At 47.3% G+C, this 24,280-nt stretch overlaps 1 protein-coding gene across 2 annotated transcripts in view; it reads right to left on the minus strand.

The window, feature by feature from the left end:
• The window catches only part of VRK3 (VRK serine/threonine kinase 3), a 99,764-nt gene that overhangs the window by 69,635 nt on the left and 5,849 nt on the right, over nt 1-24,280 (minus strand). For both annotated transcript variants that reach the window (XM_075325973.1, XM_075325972.1), the window contains exons 4-5: nt 23,038-23,157; nt 3,772-3,906 (exon numbers count right to left, since the gene is read on the minus strand). In XM_075325973.1, coding sequence (XP_075182088.1) covers nt 3,772-3,906; nt 23,038-23,157 — 255 coding nt within the window. The remainder of the gene's footprint in view (nt 1-3,771; nt 3,907-23,037; nt 23,158-24,280) is intronic.

A 24,280-nucleotide genomic window follows, 5' to 3' on the forward strand; every position in this document is an offset into this window, starting at 1 on the left:
GCCCGACCGAACAGAAATATATATATATAAATACGTATCTATTCCGGCACCCTAGGGGGGACCAGCACCGGGTGACCGTTGTGGCTTACCGACCGCTAACAAGCGGAGTGTGTGCCTCCAGATTCCCAGCTTTAGGTCCCTTGGAGCTGCAGAGCTGTTCCTGAGAATCCTCCACCGGCAGAATGCCCAAAAAATGGCTGCCGGAGATCTCAGGGGAGGAGTGGAGCCGTGGGCGGCGCCAGGAAAGTGCGGGAATCTGGGGTCCCCACAGTGATCAGTGAGGGGGGAGGAAACATGCAGGATGCTCCAGCCCTCACATCCGACGTCAGGTCGGCAGTCCCGCCCTTACCCCTGACAGGCAGGCCCGGGGGCGGGATTTTTGCGACTAGGCCGCGATGAAGCCGGGGACTAAATTTGAGACCGCGCCCGACAAGCAGGCACGGTCGGCGCGGAAGTCCGCCGGTCTTCTCAATTCAGCAGCTGCCGCAGCGTCCGGGAAGAAGGTGCGCTCCTGCACATTCCCCAATGGGGACACAGAGTACCTTAGAGTTGCAGGGCCCGGTCCCTGAGGTTGAATAGACTCCGGCCCGGCAGATTCCCACAGGGGCTGCGGAGGGAGCACGGTCCCAGCAACTGGATGACCGCTCAGGATCCCACTTCTCCCAGAGCCGCTAAGGGATGGTGAAGGAGACGGCATGAGGCTCCGGCCTTTGTACCCGCAATGGGTACCTCAACCTTAACAACACCGCCAACATAGTGGGGTGAGAAGGGAACATGCCGGGGGCCCCGTGGGGGCCCTCTTTTCTTCCAACCGACATAACTAATATGAGAATGCATGAGTGGATGTGTGCCTCCTTCCACACAAAGCATAAAACTGAGGAGCCCGTGATCCACGGGAGGGTGTATAGGCAGAGGGGAGGGGTTACACTTTTTAAAGTGTAATACTTTGTGTGGCCTCCGGAGGCAGAAGCTATACACCCAATTGTCTGGGTCTCCCAATGGAGCGACAAAGAAAACTCATATGTCCCTCCGTGTGCCGTCATTCACAGCACACGTGTGTTCTCCATGTGCAATCCTAGATCCGTGATAGCACATGCAGATCAGGTATTCCAAACTCATCTGTCCACGCTCCTGTTCTCTGTGGTGCTGAATCTCCAGCTCTCCTGTGTCCGGCCGCCGCTGTCTCCCCTCTGCAGCTACTTCCGGGTCAGCTCTGGATGCATAACTGCATATTAATGAGCATAATTAGCCGGGCTGGAAGCAGCAGACAGCAGCGGCTGAAGACAGCGTCGCTGAAGACGGGTGAGTTTAAAAAGCTTTTTATTTTAAGCGTGTGTGATTTTCTGGTACGTGTTTGACAAAACACACCACTGTGCGGTCTGTGTGACATAAGTGATGCTAGAAAAAAACGGATATGTCTCCGTGCGAAAATCATGGACACGCGTGTACGTTGTATGGAGACACTGTCCTTGAGCTCTCGGCGCAAGATGTCATCTGCGCACACGGCGTCTCCAGCCTATTGATCTCACTGCAGTGGGCTTAAGGAAAATGGAGGTGGCGCGTACGCAGATGAGGCTTGTCATTGAGCAGAGAGCTCTATCTACACACACACCGCCTCCAGGCACCATTTCTTTGAAGCCCACATTGCCAACAGTTTCTGGATGCTCCTCCTGCCTCACAGCGCCCACTGCGAGCATCTGGGACACGCACCGCACTGCCTGCAGCATTGCCCTACTCCAGCACCGTCCATGCCTACTTTGACCCCGCTCCACCACCGCCCCCCCTTCCGGTAAGACACCACTGGATTATAAGACGGACCCCATATTTTCTTTTTTTTCTCTCTAAATTTGGGGTGCATCTTATAAAATGAAAAGTACAGTATATACAGTGCCATGTGAAAGTATTCGGCCCCTTGAATTTTTCAACCTTTTCCCACATTTCAGGCTTCAATCATAAAGATAAAAATTTAAAATTTTATGGTGAAGAATCAACAACAAGTGGGACACAATTGTGAAGTTGAATGAAATTTATTGCTTAATTTTAAAATTTCGTAAAAAATAAATAACTGAAAATTGGGGCGTGCAATACTATTCATCCCCTTTAAGTTAATACTTTGTGGTGCCACCTTTTGCTGCGATTACAGCTGCAAGTCGCTTGGGGTTTGTGTCTATCAGTTTTGCACATCGAGAGACTGAAATTCTTGCCCATTCTTCCTTTGTAAACAGCTGGAGCTGAGTGAGGTTGGATGGAGGCGTTTGTGAACAGCAGTTTTCAGATCTTTCCACAGATTCTCGATTGGGTTCAGGTCTGGACTGTGACTTGGCCATTCTAACACCTGGATACGTTTATTTGTGAACCATTCCATTGTAGATTTTGCTTTATCTTTGGGATCATTGTCTTGTTGGAAAACAAATCTCCGTCCCAGTCTCAGGTCTTTTGCAGACTCCAACAGGTTTTCTTCAAGAATGGTCCTATATTTGGCTCCATCCATCTTCCCATCAATTTTAACCATCTTCCCTGTCCCTGCTGAAGCAAAGCAGGCCCAAACCATGATGCTGCCACCACCATGTTTGACAGTGGGGATGGTGTTTTCAGGGTGATGAGCTGTGTTGCTTTTACGCCAAACATATTGTTTGGCATTGTGCCCAAAAAGTTCGATTTTGGTTTCATCTGACCAGAGCACCTTCTTCCACATCTTTGGTGTCTCCCAGGTGACTTGTGGCAAACTTTAAACAACACTTTTTATGGATATCTTTGAGAAATGGCTTTCTTCTTGTCTCTATTCCATAGAGGCCAGATTTGTGCAGTGTACGACTGATTGTTGTCCTATGGACAGACTCTCCCACCTCAGCTGTAGATCTCTGCAGTTCATCCAGAGGGATCATGGGCCTCTTGGCTGCATCTCTGATCAGTCTTCTCCTTGTTTGAGATGACAGTTTGGATGGACGGCCGGGTCTTGGTAGATTTGCAGTGGTATGATACTCCTTCCATTTCAATATGATCGCTTGCACAGTGCTTCTTGGGATGTTGTGGAAATCTTTTTGTAACCAAATCCAGCTTTAAACTTCTCCACAACAGTATCACGGACCTGCCTGTTGTGTTCCTTGGTCTTCATGATGCTCTCTGTGCTTTACACAGAACACTGAGACTATCACAGAGCAGGGGCATTTATACGGAGACTTGATTACACACAGGTGGATTATATTTATCATCATCAGTCATTTAGGACAACATTGGATCATTCAGAGATCCTCAATCAACTTCTGGAGTGAGTTTGCTGCACTGAAAGTAAAGGGGATGAATAATATTGCACGCCCCGATTTTCAGTTATTTATTTTTTACAAAAATTTAAAATAAGCAATAAATATCGTTCAACTTCACAATTGTGTCCCACTTGTTGTTGATTCTTCACCAAAAAGTTTACCTTTTTTTATCTTTATGTTTGAAGCCTGAAATGTGGGAAAAGTTTGAAAAATTCAAGCGGGCTGAATACTTTCGCAAGGCACTGTATATATATTTTTTTGTTACATGGCTCCTGTCTGAGGTCCACAGATTATGGACGTGGCCGATGGACCAGGTCCTGTGAATCGATTTGAAGCTACAGGTCGTCTTTGCCGCACAGTTTACTCCATAATAACAAACTTCAAGCAACAAATGGTGGAAATGTCTTTATTTTATGACCTTTGGACACTGAAGAAAAAAATAAAAATAAAGGGCTTAAAAAAAAATAATATCACATTTAGTGACAAAGGCTAAGTCAGAATGACTTACTTTTTGGAGACGGTTTTGCCGGTGAGGGCTCCTTCTTTTCCACCTCTTCCTTTTCTGGGGTGAAGCTCACCTTTCTCTTCTGCGCAATTCTTGGTGAAATCGGCGAAGATCTTCCTTTGCGTTTTCTACTTCCGGCTGTAAAAACAAAACAATATTTTTGGAATATTGATAACTCATAGGAATTACTACATCTCGATATGAAAATCCATAAAGCTTTTAAACTCTACAAGTGTTAATGATGATCTATGGATCAGTACAAGAACGGTGATCGCAAATTTTCAAAATATCACTTCTCTTTCGTTTCATTGGGAGACACAGGAAACAATGACTTAAAATGATGCCAGCTGTATAGTCCACACCCAATCAGAGCACAGACCATGTGACCGTCAGGCCCAATGAGAGCACAGACCATGTGACAGTCAGGCCCAATGAGAGCACAGACCATGTGACCGTCAGGCCCAATGAGAGCACAGACCATGTGACCGTCAGGCCCAATGAGAGCACAGACCATGTGACCGTCAGGCCCAATGAGAGCACAGACCATGTGACCGTCAGGCCCAATGAGAGCACAGACCATGTGACCGTCAGGCCCAATGAGAGCACAGACCATGTGACCGTCAGGCCCAATGAGAGCACAGACCATGTGACCGTCAGGCCCAATGAGAGCACAGACCATGTGACCGTCAGGCCCAATGAGAGCACAGACCATGTGACTGTTCTCAGGGCAGGAGAGGCTGAACACTCCTCCTCCACTAGTTTGCTGGTAGTGCAAGCAAATTCAACACACACAATGTGAAGCTCACACACAGTACACAGCTTGTGTCTATTTGTTCTTGCAGCAATGCAAACAAATACAGCACATACAATGTAAGGGTACCGTCACACTTTAGCGACGCTCCAGCGATCCCACCAGCGATCTGACCTGGTCAGGATCGCTGGTGCGTCGCTACATGGTCACTGGTGAGCTGTCAATCAGGCAGATCTCACCAGCGACCAGTGACCAGCCCCCAGCCAGCAGCGACGTGTGGAAGCGTAACTAAGGTAAATATCGGGTAACCAAGCAAAGCACTTCCCTTGGTTACCCGATATTTACCTTGGTTAACAGCGCACACCGCTTAGCGCTGGCTCCCTGCACTCCTAGCCAGAGTACACATCGGGTTAATAAGCAAACCGCTTTGCTTATTTACTCGATGTGTACTCCGGCTACGTGTGCAGGGAGGCGGCACTGGCAGCCTGAGAGCGGCCGACGCTAGTAACCAAGGTAAGTATTGGGTAACCAAGCAAAGGGCTTCGCTTGGTTACCTGATATTTACCTTGGTTACAGCTTACCGCAGGCTGCCAGAAGCCGGCTCCCTGCACATTCAGATCGTTGCTCTCTCGCTGTCAAACACAGCAATGTGTGCTTCACAGCGGGAGAGCAACGTAAAAAAAATGGTCCAGCACTGTGTATAACGAGCAGCGATCTCACAGCAAAGGCCAGATCGCTGCTTAGTGTCACACACAGCGAGATCGCTAATGAGGTCATTGGTGCGTCACAGCCGTGACTCAGCAGCGATCTTGCTAGCGATCTCGCTATGTGAGAAGTACCCCTAAGCCTCAAAGTACAATCACAATGGAGCCTCCCAGTAGTTAAATCTGCACTACTCAGCTGAACTCCTCCATCACAGCAATGAAGACTCAGAGAAAGATTTTACAGTGAGTACCCAAAATCTTCTTTTATGGTGAGTACCCAAAATCTTCTTTTACAGTGTGCTGTATTATCGGTGTGCAATAAATACTCTGGGAAAAAAAAAAACCTATTTTTTTTTTTTGTTGCCATAATCGGAGAGCTTTAACTTAACTTAAGGCTATACAGCTCTCCCCACAAGGGTATACAGCTCTCCCCACAAGGGTATACAGCTCTCCCCACAAGGTTATACAGCTCTCCCCACAAGGTTATACAGCTCTCCCCACAAGGTTATACAGCTCTCCCCACAAGGCTATACAGCTCTCCCCACAAGGGTATACAGCTCTCCCCACAAGGGTATACAGCTCTCCCCACCAGGGTATACAGCTCTCCACACAAGGGTATACAGCTCTCCCCACAAGGGTATACAGCTCTCCCCACAAGGGTATACAGCTCTCCCCACAAGGGTATACAGCTCTCCCCACAAGGGTATACAGCTCTCCCCACAAGGGTATACAGCTCTCCCCACAAGGGTATACAGCTCTCCCCACAAGGGTATACAGCTCTCCCCACAATGGTATACAGCTTCCCCACAAGGGTATACAGCTCCCCTCCCTGGTATACAGCTCCCCTCCCTGGTATACAGCTCCCCTCCCTGGTATACAGCTCACCTCCCTGGTATACAGCTCACCTCCCTGGTATACAGCTCACCTCCCTGGCATACAGCTCACCTCCCTGGTATACAGCTCCCCCCCCCCAGGGTATACAGCTCTCCCCCCAAGAGACAGCTCTCCCCCCCAATGGTATACAGCTGTCCTTCCCCCCCCCCCCAGGCTTTCCCGGCGGGCTAGCATTGTAAGGGTTAATCACAGTGATGGGTTAATCACCATGACACTACACTGCAGCCTTGAATATTGGCGGGTTTGCGAAGCTCGGGAACATGGCCAGGATCAGGCGGGTGGATCCACAAATGGGGAATGGGAGGGATGAGCTCATTGACAACCCAACTAAACATTATTGAGGACACACAGGAGGGAAAAGTATGAACTACTTATCTACAGATGACACCGGTAGAAGTTTCAGCAACAATACTATAAATGAGTACAAGCCACCTGCTTGCAACCAGAGCTTGAATGGACTGGAAAATATCACCAGCACTAGTCCAGGGAAGGAAGGGTACTTAAACACCAAGGGAATACTGATGATCAACAACTGGGTGGAAGATGAGCTGCTGCTGGGTCCAAAAGGGAGAAAGATGAATCCAGCAGGAAAGCCTATACCAATGAATACTGACAGCAGGAACAATGGAAAGTCAGGGAGCATTCTGCGCAGCCAAACGCTGTGACCTTCTATGGCCAGAAACCACACCCGTGACAGCATTATACTGTATATAAGTAGCTGTGGGGCTATTATATTGTATAGGCGGCTGTTGTTGACCTTAAATTATGGGATGTGGTGACTGTACTGTATATGGGGCTGTGAGGGACATTATACTGTATAGGCAGCTGTGGTGACGATATTGTATAGGGTGTGGTGTTGTAGTGGCCATTATACTGTATATAGGGAACGGTGGAGGACATCATTGTTTCTCTATCGTTTCATTGGGGGATACAGGACCATGGGTTATGCTGCTGTCACTAGGAGGCTGACACTAAGTAGACAGAAAAAGTTAGCTCCTCCCCAGCAGTATAACCCCTGAGCCGGAGGCGGACTCAAATCAGTTTTTGCTTAGTGTCGTAGGATAGTGATGGGAAATCTAGTTCATTTTGGTGATTAGTTCACCATGAACTAGTTTACTGAAAATATTAGTTCAAAAGATTAGCTCATTTAGTTCAGTATTTCTCTCCACCCTATCCTGTGAGGAGCTGATAGGAAATGCATCATGTGACCTGTGAACTAAATGAACTATATGAGCTGCTGAACTGAATGTTCTACTGAGAATGAATCAGGACAGCCTAGTTCAGTCTGATGCACCTCACTGAGCCCAGCAGCGCCCCCTGTGTAGAGTGTAGAGTACTGACCCATAATGAATGTGTATGAGGGAGCTGAGAAGCAGTTCAGCAGCCACCATTTTGAGAACAGAACATGAGCCAGTGGTAAAGATTTTAGCAAGACTGATCTAGGCTACAGGAGGCTGATCCTCTACAGGAGGCTGATCCTCTACAGGAGGCTGATCCTCTACAGGAGGGTGATCCTCTACAGGAGGGTGATCCTCTACAGGAGGGTGATCCTCTACAGGAGGCTGATCCTCTACAGGAGGGTGATCCTCTACAGGAGGGTGATCCTCTACAGGAGGCTGATCCTATCACACAGACAGGTGAGGGGCATGAACCACACACAGAAACTCTCTCTCATACACACATATGAGCTGTGTCTGTCTACTGTGCAATTTCAGTTTTTATTAATATTATTATTACTATTATATTTGTATTTGATGTGTGGTATAGTGTTACTACCTTCAAGTGTGAGAGCAGGAGCCTCCTGGAGCTGTAGAGGATCACTCTCTGTCTCCTCACACTGCTGTTTAGTTCATAATGAACTAATCTCTGTCAGGATAGTGAACTAGATGAACTAGTTCACTCTGAAGATTAGTTCATTTTGAACTACACACTCACGAACTACCCATCACTATCGTAGGAGGCTGATGTGGGCCGACTGGGCCCCCTTAAGCCACTTGATTTTTTGCGTATTTTCTTTTTCTTTTTTCTCGGCGACGCTCGTCGCTCTCATCCCTGTTGTACTTCTCTGTCTCTACAGGTATCGTTATTTTCTTCACTCAGCCTTTCGCAGCCCATGTGGGTACCACTCCCCAGGGTCGCAGAGGCTTGAGACGTCGGGCCCTCTCCCCCGTCCAATTTCCGTGGTACCACTCCCGGGTCGGCACGTGGGGCAGAACCTTCCTGGGCACCCCCTATTCACCCTGCAGTATCACCCCAAAGGGTGTAAGGGGCTCGGCAATAGGGACTGGACCTCCGCAGCGCCTCTGGATTTATGATGGGGCCCACAGCGCTGCTACATTTACAGAGGGGCTCCCTCCCCCCACTGGCGTCCAACTCCCTGCCTTCCTCATTCTTCTCCCTGGTGCCGCAGCCATTCCTCCAGGGTGCGGAGCACACAGGCATATGTGCAGAGCTCCACGCCTGCACACCGGACAGAGGCGACGCCGCTGATCAGGTAGGACACCATCTCCTACCTCCTCCTCCTCGGGCGGCTGCAAAATTTAGGCCCCGGTCTGGGCCTAGTCACCAGGCGCCCCGGCCACATCGGGCGGCAGAGGGCACCGGCATGCACGCAGAGCTCCCTGCCGGCACCAGATCATCGCTGCTGCGCCGCCGCCTTTCAAAGGTAGGACCGCCGGTCTCTACCTTCCCCTGCACCGGCAGCTTGAAAATTTAGCCCCCGGCTTCGGCCCTGTCTCCGGCGTCCCAGGCCCGCCCCCGCCGCAGCGCTATTGGCCGCCGGCCACTCAGTCTCCGCCCTCCACTCAGCCCCAGGCATCACAGTGGGGGTGGTGGAAGTGTTTTCCTGCTCTCCTCGGCCCGCCTCCAGCCTCCTCAGCGTCCATTTTAAATAAAAAAAAAAAAAAGTGTTTATGCAGACTCCTGGTCTGCGGATTGCTGACGCTGCAGCAACCCTCATATCAGGGAAAATAGTCTCAGAACAGCCACAATCATTTAACGTTAGTGGGGTTTTTTATCTGGGTTGAGTTTTTTACATTATATGTAGGTATATGTAGATATTTGTTTTTTAACCCTTACAGGTTCTTTTTCGGACACTTGGTCTGCATCAGAGATACACATCTCTCTAGGGTTAGTATATAGAGTTCTCAGAGCTTGAGATATTAGTTATTTTGGACCGGTAAGCTCAAGTTTGCGGTTCCCAAAAATTGTGATTGCCCCAAATGATGTCGGATTAGTGTTTACAGCTACCGCAGCCCCTGGCACTGCACGCCCCTGTATCCCGCCCCTGCCGGCTGGTTAGCACCCTGTCTCAGGCCATAGATCCCCTCGCTGACGTCCCTCGGGGTGGTGCGCATGCGCTGCATCCCCGGCCGACGCTCTGTCATACCATCCACAGGACTGGCGCGATTCCCTCGGGGAGGTGAATCCTGTACCAGGGACCTTTTCCTCTGCTCGAAGCGGACCCGCCAGGTCTCGTCTTCTTCGGCCCCCCAGATTTCACCTTAATCCCCAGGTCCAGACTGCCTTTCCTCCGGAAGCCCTTCGACCTCTCAGGTGATGCCCAGGCATTCCACCTCTGCTGGACTCCGAGCAGGACCCGGATGTTTAGCGCATGATGAGCAAGCTGTAAAGGTACGGACAGTCTCTTCTCTCCGTGCACACAGGTCTCCGTTAAGACGTTTGGAGCGGACCCTTGATGTATTCAAGGGACAGCCAGAGTTCGCCGAGTTACTGCGTGATCACAGACAACAACCAGACACGACGTTTACCAGCGGTAAGTCTTGTCATTGTCATTATCCCGTCTCCAAAGGGCTCCGGAGAGAATGGGCGCGCTACAGTGGAGTCGCTGAGTGCTCACAGACAACAATCAGACACGACGTTTACCAGCGGTAAGTCTTGTCATTATCCCGTCTCCAAAAGACTCCGGAGAGAATGGGCATGCTGACCTGGAGCGGCGAATGTGGCGGGCCCCTGAGGTTTTTCAGTGGACATCCAGAGTTCGCCGGGTGACTGCGGATCACGGACAATACCCGGACACGACGTTTACCAACGGTAGGTCCCTTTATTTGTCATTACCCCTTCTCCAAGGGGCACGCTACCCGGTGGTCGACCCGCCAGTTTTCCCCTAGCGTGACGCACTTCAGGGACTCCGAGGACACCCTAGGCACCGGATTACATTCCATCTCTGCCGACCCAGAACTGGTTGACATCTTCGGTGAGTACCTTCTCTCCCAGCCCTGGCGTCGGCCAGCTGCACGGCCTGAGCCTCTAGCAGCAGTATGACCACCCGTCGAGGCCTCTGACTCAGGATTTGTAATGCGGAGGCGACATCTCAGGAGTCGCTGATTTTCCTTCCGCCTTTAGGTGAACGTCCCTTCGGAGATAGGCTAGTCCAGTTGATCCCCTAGGCTACGTGAGGGAAGAGTACATCTCTTTCCCAGCATCGGCCCAGGCGCATCAGGATCGTTGCCTCGCCGCTCGGTTCCAGTCCCTTCGCGCCGCAACCGTCAGGCGCCTCTATCCCTCCACCAGTCCCTCCGCCTTGCGTTGCAGTGGACCATTCCAGTTTGTTAAGGGCGCTTGCGGGGATCACGGCGGCTGTCCCTGCCCATACTACACTACAGAGCTGCTAGGTTCGCTCCGCCCGAAGATGGCCCGGTGGTCCAGAGTTCTTCCTTCAAGGACCCTCACCTTGAGGTTTAGACCGTCATCGTCACTTTTTCGCTACTAGGGTAGCTGAGCTACCGGACGGAGTCCTCGCGGACCCCGGCCCGGTGGATCATCCCTTTAGTCACGGTATTCGAGACCGTCCAAGGGACGTACTCCCCATGCAGGGGTAGTTTTTCTCCCTGCACAGAGTCCCGCGTTCTCCTTGCCATCCGCGCCCGATTCCATCGGGTTTGGTGTGCGAGTCCTCGGCAGTTGGTGGCGGTGATAGCGGCGGTACACTTTACCAGGTTTCATCTTTGGCCTCCAGCGGACCCCACTGAAGAACGGAGACAGGTCTCTCCTCGCTATGGGCCGCAGGTTCCGTCTACGCTGGTGACGCGCCAATCCCTTCCTAGTGGACCAGTCTTCGCAACCGTCCCTTGGGAAGGTCCCCTCTCCTTCTCCTCTGGAGGATAGTATCAACCGTCACCAGTCTCCTATCCTAGTGTATGCTATTCCACCATCCCACAGCACGGTCCCGAGGGACACCCCTAGAGAGTTGTCTTTCTTTCAACTTTCAACATTCAGGAAATTAGAGCCATCCGGTTAGCCCGGTTGCGATTTCATCACTGGGACGGGGTTGCCCAGTCAGGTCCCAGTCGGACCATGCCACAGCGGTGGCGTGCATCATCCCCCAGGGAAGCGCAGGGAGTGTCATGGCAAGAGATGACGTCAAGAAGATCTTGCTCTGGGCCGGGGTCCATCACTCGCTAATCTCGGCAGTGCTCATCCCTAGCGTGGACGTTTGGACGGCCGTTTCTCGGCAGGAAAGGCCTTGCTTTAGGGCAAATGGTTCCTCAACAGGGAGGTCACCAGCTAGATCTCCGGCGAAGGAAGACCTCCAGTCGTGGACCTATTGGCCCCCCGATCCAGCTTTCAAGTCAACGATGCATCGAGGGTGTCTCCTTCTCTGCACTAGGTGACGACGCCCTCGCCCGGTCGTGAAGCCAGTTCAAGCTCTCGTGCATCTTCCCACGGCTTTCCATGATCTCGAGGGTTCTCAAGATGGACCGAGGCAGAAGATGGATCTGGAGTGGTCCAGGCGAGCATAGTTCACAAAGCCCACTCAGCTCCTCGCAGATGCCCCGTGGCGCCTTCCAGACCGTCCAGTTCTCCCGTGTCGGGGCCCTCTCTTTCACCAGGATTCAGAAGTCCTAAGTTTGACGGCCTTACTAGTGGATCATGGGTACTAGCTCACACAGGCCGGTTGGCAAGAAGGATACACACAATGAGGAAGGCCGGGAAACCGGTTCCCTGGAAGGTTTATTACCACACGTGAAGAGCTCCTCCGGTAGGGTGAGGAGCACATCTCCTCTCTTCTCTCTCTCTCTCTCCCTTACTTCACTGCTACCATGCTGGCAGTCAGATATGGATGCGACTCTCTCGCGCGTCCCTCTAAGGGCCAGGTGTCGACTCGGTCTTTTCGGTTTCAGAGACCTCTCACTTCTCGTCCCACGATCAAGGCTTTCGCTCAGAGAAGCGTCCATCTGGCTCGGCGGCATCGCCGTCCACTAGAAACGTGGGATCTGAATCTAGCGATGGGTTTGCGTCAAGGCACCCGGTTTGGACCTTTCCGAGTTCTTCCTGCTCCCACCTGTTTTGATAGGTGGGCTCCTCGTGGCCTTCTCTCTTTTACAAGGGGCATCAGGGCGGACAGCCCTCTCTTGTCATTTTTCCCCCCTTTTTTTCCGAGTCCTACAGCAGGACAAGGGGGTGCTCCGGCCACAACCCTCCTTTTCTGTCCAAGGCAGCTCGCCGTTCCTGCCAGATAAGGAAATTGGGTTTCGGGTTTGGTCCTAGTCTCTTCTCTCAGCCTGAAAGGAGCCTGGTTTATTCCTGAGCTGGTACGAGCTCTGTCGTTTATGTCTTCAGGACCGCACTTTTCGGTTTACACCGACAGTCAGTTCATCCTTCCACCCGGTTCCAGGAGGCGCATGCCGGCGCCCAGGGCCAGGGTTGCCACATGGATCCATTCCGCCATAGGTGAAGCCTAGCGCATGAACAACGGACCTCCGCCGCATTCTACCATCCAAGGGGACCCCCTTGAATGATTGGACTTCAGACGTTGACCAACCATGTCAGCCGGGCCACCACCTGGTCTAGTCGGCATACCTTTACTGGTTTCTACCAGGTTCACACCCAAGCTTCGGCGGAGGCCAGTCTTGGCGTGGGGTTTGCGGGCGGCAGTAGCACACCTGTAACAAGGTAGGGTTGTAGGTCTGGGTCAAGCCCGACAGGAGGAAGCAGTTTCCTACCTATCTCCGGTGATGGTTCTCTTCCCACCTAGGGACTGCTTTTGGACGTCCCATGGTCCTGTGTCCCCCAATGAAACGATAGAGAAAGAAGGATTTTTGTGTACTCACCGTAAAATCTCTTTCTCTGAGTCTTCATTGGGGGACACAGCACCCACCCTATTTGTGTCTTTTTGTTACATATTACTTGACTGTTGCCTCAGTGTCCATATTTCCAGGCCACTGGTCGCACGACTAATTGGTTATAGTTTTTACCTTGTCTTATCTAGGATTGTTTGGTTCTCCTCCTACTGCTTGTGCACTAAACTGATTTGAGTCCGCCTCCGGCTCAGGGTGTATACTGCTGGGGAGGAGCTAACTTTTTCTGTCTACTTAGTGTCAGCCTCCTAGTGACAGCAGCATAACCCATGGTCCTGTGTCCCCCAATGAAGACTCAGAGAAAGAGATTTTACGGTGAGTACACAAAAATCCTTCTATATATGGGGTGCTGTGGTGGTGACCATAAAATACAGGATATCAGGGATAGATATTGCTGCTGGCCCCTGGTATTGTGTAAATGGCCACAAACAATGAATGACTCTATCTAACTTTGAGAACCACTCCCTATTGAGCCTCACATCTAAAGTTACACCACTTATTATTCTTGCTGGTATTTTTTTATGAAAAAGGTAACAATACTGGTGGAAGATGTTGACCCTTTGGAGACGGAGAGGGCGTTTGTTAGGGGTCCTCCTGATACCTTAGTCACTGAGCCATTTACACTTGGGGGCTGAGGGTTCATCGTGGGGGGAGGCCACTGGAGTCATCTGTTTTTTGGTTCTTTGTGCACTTTTTTCTTTTCTATGAGAGTGGATATAGTTTTTTTTTTTTATAGGGGGGTATATTTCTTTATTTTCAAGATATTTAACTAGATTTCTTTACTTGTCTTTTATTCCCCATATGATGCTATCAAATCAAAAGACCACGTGACATCAAAAGGTGTGATGACATCACTGCCTTCTAGGACATCACGAGGATCCAAACGTTCTATGCTACGACATCACAATGACATAGTTCCATAAGAACGTCACACGCGGTCAGATCTGCATATTCACACTGACACAGAGGACGAACATGGAGATAATTTGTGGTAAGGTTAGAGTCACAATGTGAGTGCGTAAGATACATCGGACTGCTTATCGGTGCAGTGCGATTTACGTACAGGCTGCCTATGGAGGAGCTCCTCCTCTGCAGTGATCTGATCACAAGATCAGAACACACTCATATGACCTCGGTCATTGGCATATCATATCAGATGGTTGCATTGGATGCCATATGCTAGTGTGACTCTAGCCTAAAAGGCTCCCAAAAGGTATGTACGACAGCGTCACCTCCTCCATCCCGGTTGTACCATCGTTTCTCCACCATCTCTCCCGGTTATATGATCGTTCTTCCTCCATCTCTCCCGGTTGTACCATCGTTTCTCCACCATCTCTCCCGGTTATATGATCGTTCCTCCTCCATCTCTCCCGGTTGTATCATTGTTACTCCTCCATCTCTACCGGTTATACCATCATTCCACCTCCATCTCTCCCGCTTATATGATCATTCCTCTTTCATCTCTCCCGGTTGTACCATCGTTTCTCCACCATCTCTCCCGGTTATATGATCGTTCCTCCTCCATCTCTCCCGGTTGTATCATTGTTACTCCTCCATCTCTACCGGTTATACCATCATTCCACCTCCATCTCTCCTGCTTATATGATCATTCCTCTTTCATCTCTGTCGGTTGTACGATCGCTCCTCCTTCATCTCTCCCGGTTGTACGATCGTTCCTCCTCCATCTCTCCCGCTTATATGATCATTCCTCCTCCAGCTCTCCTGGTTGTACGATCGTTCCTCTTCCATCTTTCCCGGTTGTACGATCGTTCCTCCTAAATCTCTCCCGGTTGTATGAACGTTCCTCCTCCATCTCTCCCGGTTGAATGATCGTTCCTCCTCCATCTCTCCCGGTTATATGATCGTTCCTCCTCCATCTCTCCGGGTTGTACGATCGTTCCTCCTCCATCTCTCCCGGTTGTATGAACGTTCCTCCTCCATCTCTCCCGGTTGAATGATCGTTCCTCTTCCAGCTCTCCCGGTTGTATGATCGTTCCTCTTCCATCTCTCCCGGTTGTATGATCGTTCCTCCTCCATCTCTCTTGGTTGTATGATCGTTCCTCCTTCATCTCTCCCGGTTGTATGATCATTCCTCCTCCATCTCTCCCGGTTGTACGAGCGTTCCTCCTCCATCTCTCCCGCTTATATGATCATTCCTCCTCCAGCTCTCCTGGTTGTACGATCGTTCCTCTTCCATCTTTCCCGGTTGTACGATCGTTCCTCCTAAATCTCTCCCGGTTGTACCATCGTTCCTCTTCCAGCTCTCCCGGTTGTATGATCGTTCCTCCTCCATCTCTCTTGGTTGTATGATCGTTCCTCCTTCATCTCTCCCGGTTGTATGATCATTCCTCCTCCATCTCTCCCGGTTGTACGAGCGTTCCTCCTCCATCTCTCCCGGTTGTATGATCGCTCCTCCTCCATCTCTCCCGGTTGTATGATCGTTCCTCCTCCATCTCTCCCGGTTGTACGATCGTTCCTCCTCCATCTCTCCCGGTTGTACGATCGTTCCTCCTCCATCTCTCCCGGTTGTACGAGCGTTCCTCCTCCATCTCTCTCCTCCCTTCACTTCTTTCTTCACTGAATCTGTTAATTTTGTTTTGATATAAGTAATCTTTCTTACAGAGGCGTCGATTTGTTTTCTGGACCTTTCCATTCTTGTATAAAACTCACAAAACAATGAGGATGACACCAGCAGGTAGGTATGGAGGGGTCTCTATTACTATTGTTAGGGGGTTTTGGTGTTAATAACACTAGTTTTTCATGTCTACTAATAAAAATTCTCTGTTTTCAGTCCCCGTTAGTGAGTGGGCCACGAAGAGTCTCCATCTGAATCCTCAAGACCATCACAAGACGAAGCACAACACTACGGGAGGGTGAGCACATTGTGTCTTTTCCCTTAAGGGAAAATCATCCATTTTTTAAATGGATGATCACTTATTTCTTGCGTTTTCTCGGTGTCTGAATTTTTTTTTCATTTCCTGAAGTGCTGTGATCGACACTTTTTCCGTTTTTGAGTAACGTGTTTTGACCATTTTTTTGACAACTTTTTACGGGCATTTTTCTGCCGAAAACACAAAACGAGTGAAAAAGGTATCAGCGGCCCGTATTTTTCATCCTATTGTATTATATATATATATATATATACACACACATATATACTGTGTATATATATATACACACACATATATACTGTGTATATATATACACACACATATATACTGTGTATATATATACACACACATATATACTGTGTATATATATACACACACATATATACTGTGTATATATATACACACACATATATACTGTGTATATATATACACACACATATATACTGTGTATATATATACACACACATATATACTGTGTATATATATACACACACATATATACTGTGTATATATACACACACACATATATACTGTGTATATATACACACACACATATATACTGTGTATATATATACACACACACATATATACTGTGTATATATATACACACACATATATACTGTGTATATATATACACACACACATATATACTGTGTATATATACACACACACATATATACTGTGTATATATATACACACACATATATACTGTGTATATATACACACACACATATATACTGTGTATATATATACACACACACATATATACTGTGTATATATATACACACACACATATATACTGTGTATATATATACACACACATATATACTGTGTATATATATACACACACATATATACTGTGTATATATATACACACACATATATACTGTGTATATATATACACACACATATATACTGTGTATATATACACACACATATATACTGTGTATATATACACACACATATATACTGTGTATATATACACACACATATATACTGTGTATATATACACACACATATATACTGTGTATATATACACACACATATATACTGTGTATATATACACACACATATATACTGTGTATATATACACACACATATATACTGTGTATATATACACACACATATATACTGTGTATATATACACACACATATATACTGTGTATATATACACACACATATATACTGTGTATATATACACACACATATATACTGTGTATATATACACACACATATATACTGTGTATATATACACACACATATATACTGTGTATATATACACACACATATATACTGTGTATATATACACACACATATATACTGTGTATATATACACACACATATATACTGTGTATATATACACACACATATATATACTGTGTATATATACACACATATATACTGTGTATATATACACACATATATACTGTGTATATATACACACATATATACTGTGTATATATACACACATATATACTGTGTATATATACACACATATATACTGTGTATATATACACACATATATACTGTGTATATATACACACATATATACTGTGTATATATACACACATATATACTGTGTATATATACACACATATATACTGTGTATATATACACACATATATACTGTGTATATATACACACATATATACTGTGTATATATACACACATATATACTGTGTATATATACACACATATACTGGGTATATATACACACATATACTGGGTATATATACACATATACTGGGTATATATACACATATACTGGGTATATATACACATATACTGGGTATATATACACATATACTGGGTATATATACACATATACTGTGTATATATACACATACTGTGTATATATACACATACTGTATATATATATATATATAACACATGTTCATATATATATATATATATATATATATATATATATTACACATATACATATACATTATATACACACATATATATAGCTATATGTATATATATATATATATATATATTAATATTATTGCACATATACATATATTATTTGTAGCGGGGCCCCGATTCATCAATACTAGCGTTGTTTACGCCTCTGTTCTGACGAGGGGCATGTTGGAGTTACACCGAAACTGGTGTAACAAACCTTACCATATCCCAAGATTAAGACAATACGCCCTTAATGATCGGTAAAAGATCGCTTAGGCCGCCATTGTTCTCGGCAGTGCAACTTCTGTTTACACAGGACGATGCACCCCCGTGAACGATGAAGAGCTTTTTTGCTGCACAAAATCATTTCACCCTACAAACGAGGGTTTTGGTTGCTCAATCAGTGATCGCCAGTGTGCGTGCAAAGATGTCGTGAACGAACGCTCGCTTGTTCATAATAATCTTTATCCCCTTTTTTACCGGATTTTTTTTTTTGCTTTTTATTACCATTTCTCTGACATCTTTTTAAATCCAATGGATAAAATGGGAAAATGCTAATAAAAAGCAAAAAAAATATTCCCGAGCGCTTCATCCCCGACGGTATTAGGGGCGGGAAAAAAAAGAAGACAGTATGAACATACCTTAAACATTGCAGAACAGACGCGGACGGACGTCACACTACATGGATGCTCATACACTGACGTCACACGACATAGACACTCACAGACTGACGTGACAGCACATGGAAGCTCACAGACTGACGTGACAGCACATGGAAGCTCACAGACTGACGTGACAGCACATGGACGCTCACAGACTGACATCATATGACATGGACTCTCATACACAGACAGAGCTGGTTCACTACAGATAATTAGTAGTTAAGTGTAAATTATGTACATTGTGAGCCTTAACCTCTTAATGACCAGACACAGTTTTTCCGTTTATCATCCATCTACGATATTTTTGACCCATTTTCTCGTAAAGATGCTTCTTCGCAGATATTTTTTTTTTCATATCTATTTGTCCTGCTTTTTTGTCATAATGTCATTAAGAGGTAAGGCCGATATTCCTAGATTGTAAATTGTATTGCATGTGCAGCAGCATCATGCAGGCAGTATGGGCGGCACGGTGGCTCAGTGGTCAGCACTGGGGCTTTGCAGCGCTGGGGTCCTCTGCAAGGAGTTTGTATGTTCTTCCCGTGTTTGCGTGGGTTTCCTCCGGGATCTCCGGTTTCCTCCCACACTCCAAAGACATACAACAAAAGGGGGCGATCAGTATCGGAAAAACATTGTTGTCTTTTATTTACTGGCTGTACTACCCGGCTTCGCCCGGGTTAATAACTGCTGTTAACAAAATAGAATGTATTAACAAAAATGTATTCTGCACACAAACACCACAAAACAAATAGATATAATTACATTCCTGTCTGTTTCCCCCTTTGTATATATTTCTGTCTGTCTCTTTCCCTGTCTGTCTCTTTCCCTCTCTTTCCCTGTGTCTGTCTCTTTCCCTGTGTCTGTCTCTTTCCCTGTGTCTGTCTCTGTCTCTTAACCTCTCTTTCCATCTTTCCCTGTCAGTCTCTTTCCCTGTCAGTCTCTTTCCCTGTCAGTCTCTTTCCCTGTCTGTGTCTGCCTCTTTCCCTGTCTGTGTCTGCCTCTTTCCCTGTCTGTGTCTGCCTCTTTCCCAGGCTGCATTGTGACACGTCAACATTCCATATAAGGGCGTGGCTGCGCATTCTTCTGAAGTTCTGGCTGCATAAACACTGCAGATTTAATTTTATTAATCCAGTTGTAAAATCCACACCAAATACGCAAAGTGTGAACTCAGCCTAAAATAACCTATAGACAGTCCCCTGTCCATCATCCACTTTCCAGATCCACAATGTCCAAGCAGTCCCCTGTTCATCATCCACTTTCCAGATCCACAATGTCCGGGCAGTCCCCTGTCCATCATCCGCTATGTCCGGGTAGTCCCCTGTCCATCATCCACTTCCCTGATCCACTAAGTCCGGGCAGTCCCCTGTCCATCATCCACTATGTCCGGGCAGTCCCCTGTCCATCATCCACTTTCCAGATCCACAATGTCCGGGCAGTCCCCTGTCCATCATCCGCTATGTCCGGGTAGTCCCCTGTCCATCATCCACTTCCCTGATCCACTAAGTCCGGGCAGTCCCCTGTCCATCATCCACTATGTCCGGGCAGTCCCCTGTCCATCATCCACTTTCCAGATCCGCTATGTCCGGGCAGTCCCCTGTCCATCATCCACTTTCCAGATCCACAATGTCCGGGCAGTCCCCTGTCCATCATCCGCTATGTCCGGGTAGTCCCCTGTCCATCATCCATTTCCCTGATCCACTATGTCCGGGCAGTCCCCTGTCCATCATCCACTATGTCCGGGCAGTCCCCTGTCCATCATCCACTATGTCCGGGCAGTCCCCTGTCCATCATCCACTATGTCCGGGCAGTCCCCTGTCCATCATCCACTATGTCCGGGCAGTCCCCTGTCCATCATCCACTTTCCAGATCCGCTATGTCCGGGCAGTCCCCTGTCCATCATCCACTTTCCAGATCCACAATGTCCGGGCAGTCCCCTGTCCATCATCCGCTATGTCCGGGTAGTCCCCTGTCCATCATCCATTTCCCTGATCCACTATGTCCGGGCAGTCCCCTGTCCATCATCCACTATGTCCGGGCAGTCCCCTGTCCATCATCCACTATGTCCGGGCAGTCCCCTGTCCATCATCCACTATGTCCGGGCAGTCCCCTGTCCATCATCCACTATGTCCGGGCAGTCCCCTGTCCATCATCCACTTTCCAGATCCGCTATGTCCGGGCAGTCCGCTGTCCATCATCCACTTTCCAGATCCACAATGTCCGGGCAGTCCCCTGTCCATCATCCACTTTCCAGACCCACCGTCTCCAGGCAGTCCCCTGTCAATTATCCACTTCCAAGCTCTGCCATGTCCAGGCAATAATGTAATGTTGCGGTGACATATTCTAAAGTTCGAGAAGATGGAGCAAATGTTGGAAATATATTTTATTTATTTATTTCCGCTCTTTTAGGCGTTAGGAGTTCACACCTTGCATGTTTGATGCAGATTTTACACAACTCATTTTTCCGCCCCAGGAAAGTGGGTGAGTTTATCTGACTCTCACCCCCATTCCAGTCTGTGTGGGGCAGAATCCATATGGAAATTCGCTTTTCTATGCCTTTTCATTTTTATTTTATTTACAGCATGCCAATTTCTGTAGCGGATTTTACATATTTATTGCAATATGGATCCTTAAATCTTGCAGGGTAATCTGCCGGCCTGGCATAAAATATGGATGACTTTTTTTCCCCTATGCATAAACACTGCAGATTTAATTTTATTAATCCAGTTGTAAAATCCGCACCAAATACGCAAAGTGTGAACTCAGCCTAATATAGGGAAGAAGTCAGCGATACTTTTCTAATACTGAACAACCCTTTTTGAGAAATTTTAATACAATTAAATTATTATTATAATTTTTGGTTCACTGCCTAATGCTAATAAATAAATTTAAAATAAGAATTTGTCTCAGTGTTTTTCTTCTCGTGGATGATTATATCACACAGTTACCAGGGTAAACATCGAAGGTACTTCATATTCCTGACTAGTCCCCGTCCATCATTCATTTCCAGATCCACCATGTCCGGGCAGTCCCCTGTCCATCATTCATTTCCAGATCCACCATGTCCGGGCAGTCCCCTGTCCATCATCCAATTTCCAGATCCACCATAACCGGGCAGTCCCCTGTCCATCATCCACTTTCCAGATCCACCATGTCCGGGCAGTCCCCTGTCCATCATCCACTTTCCAGATCCACCATTTCTGGGCTGTCCCCTGTCCATCATCCACTTTCCAGATTCACCATGTCCGGGCAGTCCCCTGTCCATCATCCACCATGTCCGAGCAGTCCCCTGTCCATCATCCACTTTCCAGATTCACCATGTCCGGGCAGTCCCCTGTCCATCATCCACTTTCCAGATTCACCATGTCCGGGCAGTCCCCTGTCCATCATCCACTTTCCAGATCCACCATGTCGGGCAGTCCCCTGTCCATCATCCACCATGTCCGGGCAGTCCCCTGTCCATCATCCACCATGTCCGGGCAGTCCCCTGTTCATCATCCACCATGTCCGGGCGGTCCCCTGTCCATCATCCACTTTCCAGATCCACCATGTCCGGGCAGTCCCCTGTCCATCATCCACTTTCCAGATCCACCATGTCGGGCAGTCCCCTGTCCATCATCCACCATGTCCGGGCAGTCCCCTGTCCATCATCCACTTTCCAGATCCACTATGTCCGGGCGGTCCCCTGTCCATCATCCACTTCCCAGATCTACCATGTCCGGGCAGTCCCCTGTCCATCATCCACTTCCCAGATCTACCATGTCCGGGCAATAATGTGATGGTGCGGTGACTTATTCTAAGCTACCAATATATATTACAGTCACACACTGCAGTATCCTCCCCTCTGGGTCCTTGCATGTTACGGCTAATACAATAGTTTAGAACTTGAAAGCTCAAAAATAAATAAATTAAAAAAATAAATAAATAAATATTAAAAAAAAAGGTCTTAAAGAAGTTCAAGAAGATGCAGCAAATGTTGGAAATATCGTGAGTGGCTCAGGGCAGATCAAAGTATTGTAGTGCGCCTGTGCAGGACCTCAATGCCGGCGAGGGTGTATGACGTAGGACGTGTCATGCACCCAGGCGTCAGAAGAAGGACGACAAAAATGGTCGAAAGAGGAGCCGGACCCGAAGAACGGAGACACCCATCCAACCGGTCTGCACCGCACAACACCGCCCCTTAGGTATTATAAAGTGATTTTTACATTCTACACAGTGGCCTGGGCTCTTATATACAGCATGTTAGAATACTGTATATAAGAGCCCACTGGTGGTGGCCGCAGCTTATAGGCCCCAAATCTGGTGACAGGTTCCCTTTAACGCATATTACAAAGAGTTACAAATAATGAAAGACGCAACGCTTACGAGCTTTAGGAGAACAACAGGGCAACACCCTGCTTTGTGATACTTTATCTGAAGGGTCGCAGCTTTCTTCATTCTGGAAAGATGTACCTTCTGTAGGAAATTTGACTGGTGCCTTGTGACCTGTAAGGAAACAAAAATGTAGATAATAAGAGCTAAGAAAAAAAAAAAAATCAAAAAGATGTGTAAGGAGGCTTATAAGCCATGCAATGCTCCTCTGGGAAATTGACATGCAAACTGCCTCTTCAGGGAGGATGAGAACTCTAGCACCACTTTTTGGAAGTAGCAATTCTAAAGAAAATCAATATCAACAATTTAACAAGCCTTGCCACATGACTTAGGATAAAAGCCAAATCAGAAAAAAATCAAAGTCAAAAAGATGCCTCAACTTTTATCTTTGATGTCATACAAGATATGCCTGTAAGGTTTAATATGCAATTTGCCTCTTCAGAGAGGGAGAAGATGTGAACTTTAGCGCCACCTATTGTAAGAGGCAATCCTAAAAGTCAGTTTAACAAACCTTGACATAGGACTTAGGATAAAAGCTAAACCAGAGTTTGCAGATTGGGTGTTGCCTCTCCTTAGTGCTACGCAAGAAATCTGATTTGGATGTATGAGACGCTTCTGGCTAGGGTCTAAGGGGTGACGTTTCTCCTTGTGGAGAGTGACATGTTTGACATGCCAGGGTACACTGCACAAAGCGAAACGTTACCCTTTAGATCCCAATTAAAAGTCTCTCCTACATCCAAAACAGGTCTCTTGCTTTGCACTGATGAGGGGCAACACTCCAAAACACTGTGTCTACAAATTGAAATTCTGGTTTGGCTTTTATCCGAACTCATATGGCAAGGCTTGTTAAAGGGACTATTAGGATTGCTCCTTCCAATAGGTAGCGCTAGAGTTCAGGTCCTATTCCTCTCTGAAGAGGCAATTTGGATATTAAATGTTAAGTGCATATCTTGTATATCAATGATAAAAGATGAGGCATCTTATTAACTTTGATTTTTTTCCTGACTTGGCTTTTATCCTAAGTCATATGGCAAGGCTTGTTATATTGTCGATATTGATTTTTAGGATTGCGACTTCCAAAACGTTCTGCTAGAGTACAAGTCTTCATCCTCGAGTTGTATGTTTTTTTTCCCAGAAGAGCACTGCATGGCTTATAAGCCTCATTACACTGGCATGTCACTCTCCACAAAAAGAAATGTTACTGCATGGCAAATAAGCCTCCTTACACTGGCATGTC

This window comes from Anomaloglossus baeobatrachus, chromosome 10 (genome assembly GCF_048569485.1).
Source record: "Anomaloglossus baeobatrachus isolate aAnoBae1 chromosome 10, aAnoBae1.hap1, whole genome shotgun sequence".
Lineage (NCBI taxonomy): Eukaryota > Metazoa > Chordata > Amphibia > Anura > Aromobatidae > Anomaloglossus > Anomaloglossus baeobatrachus.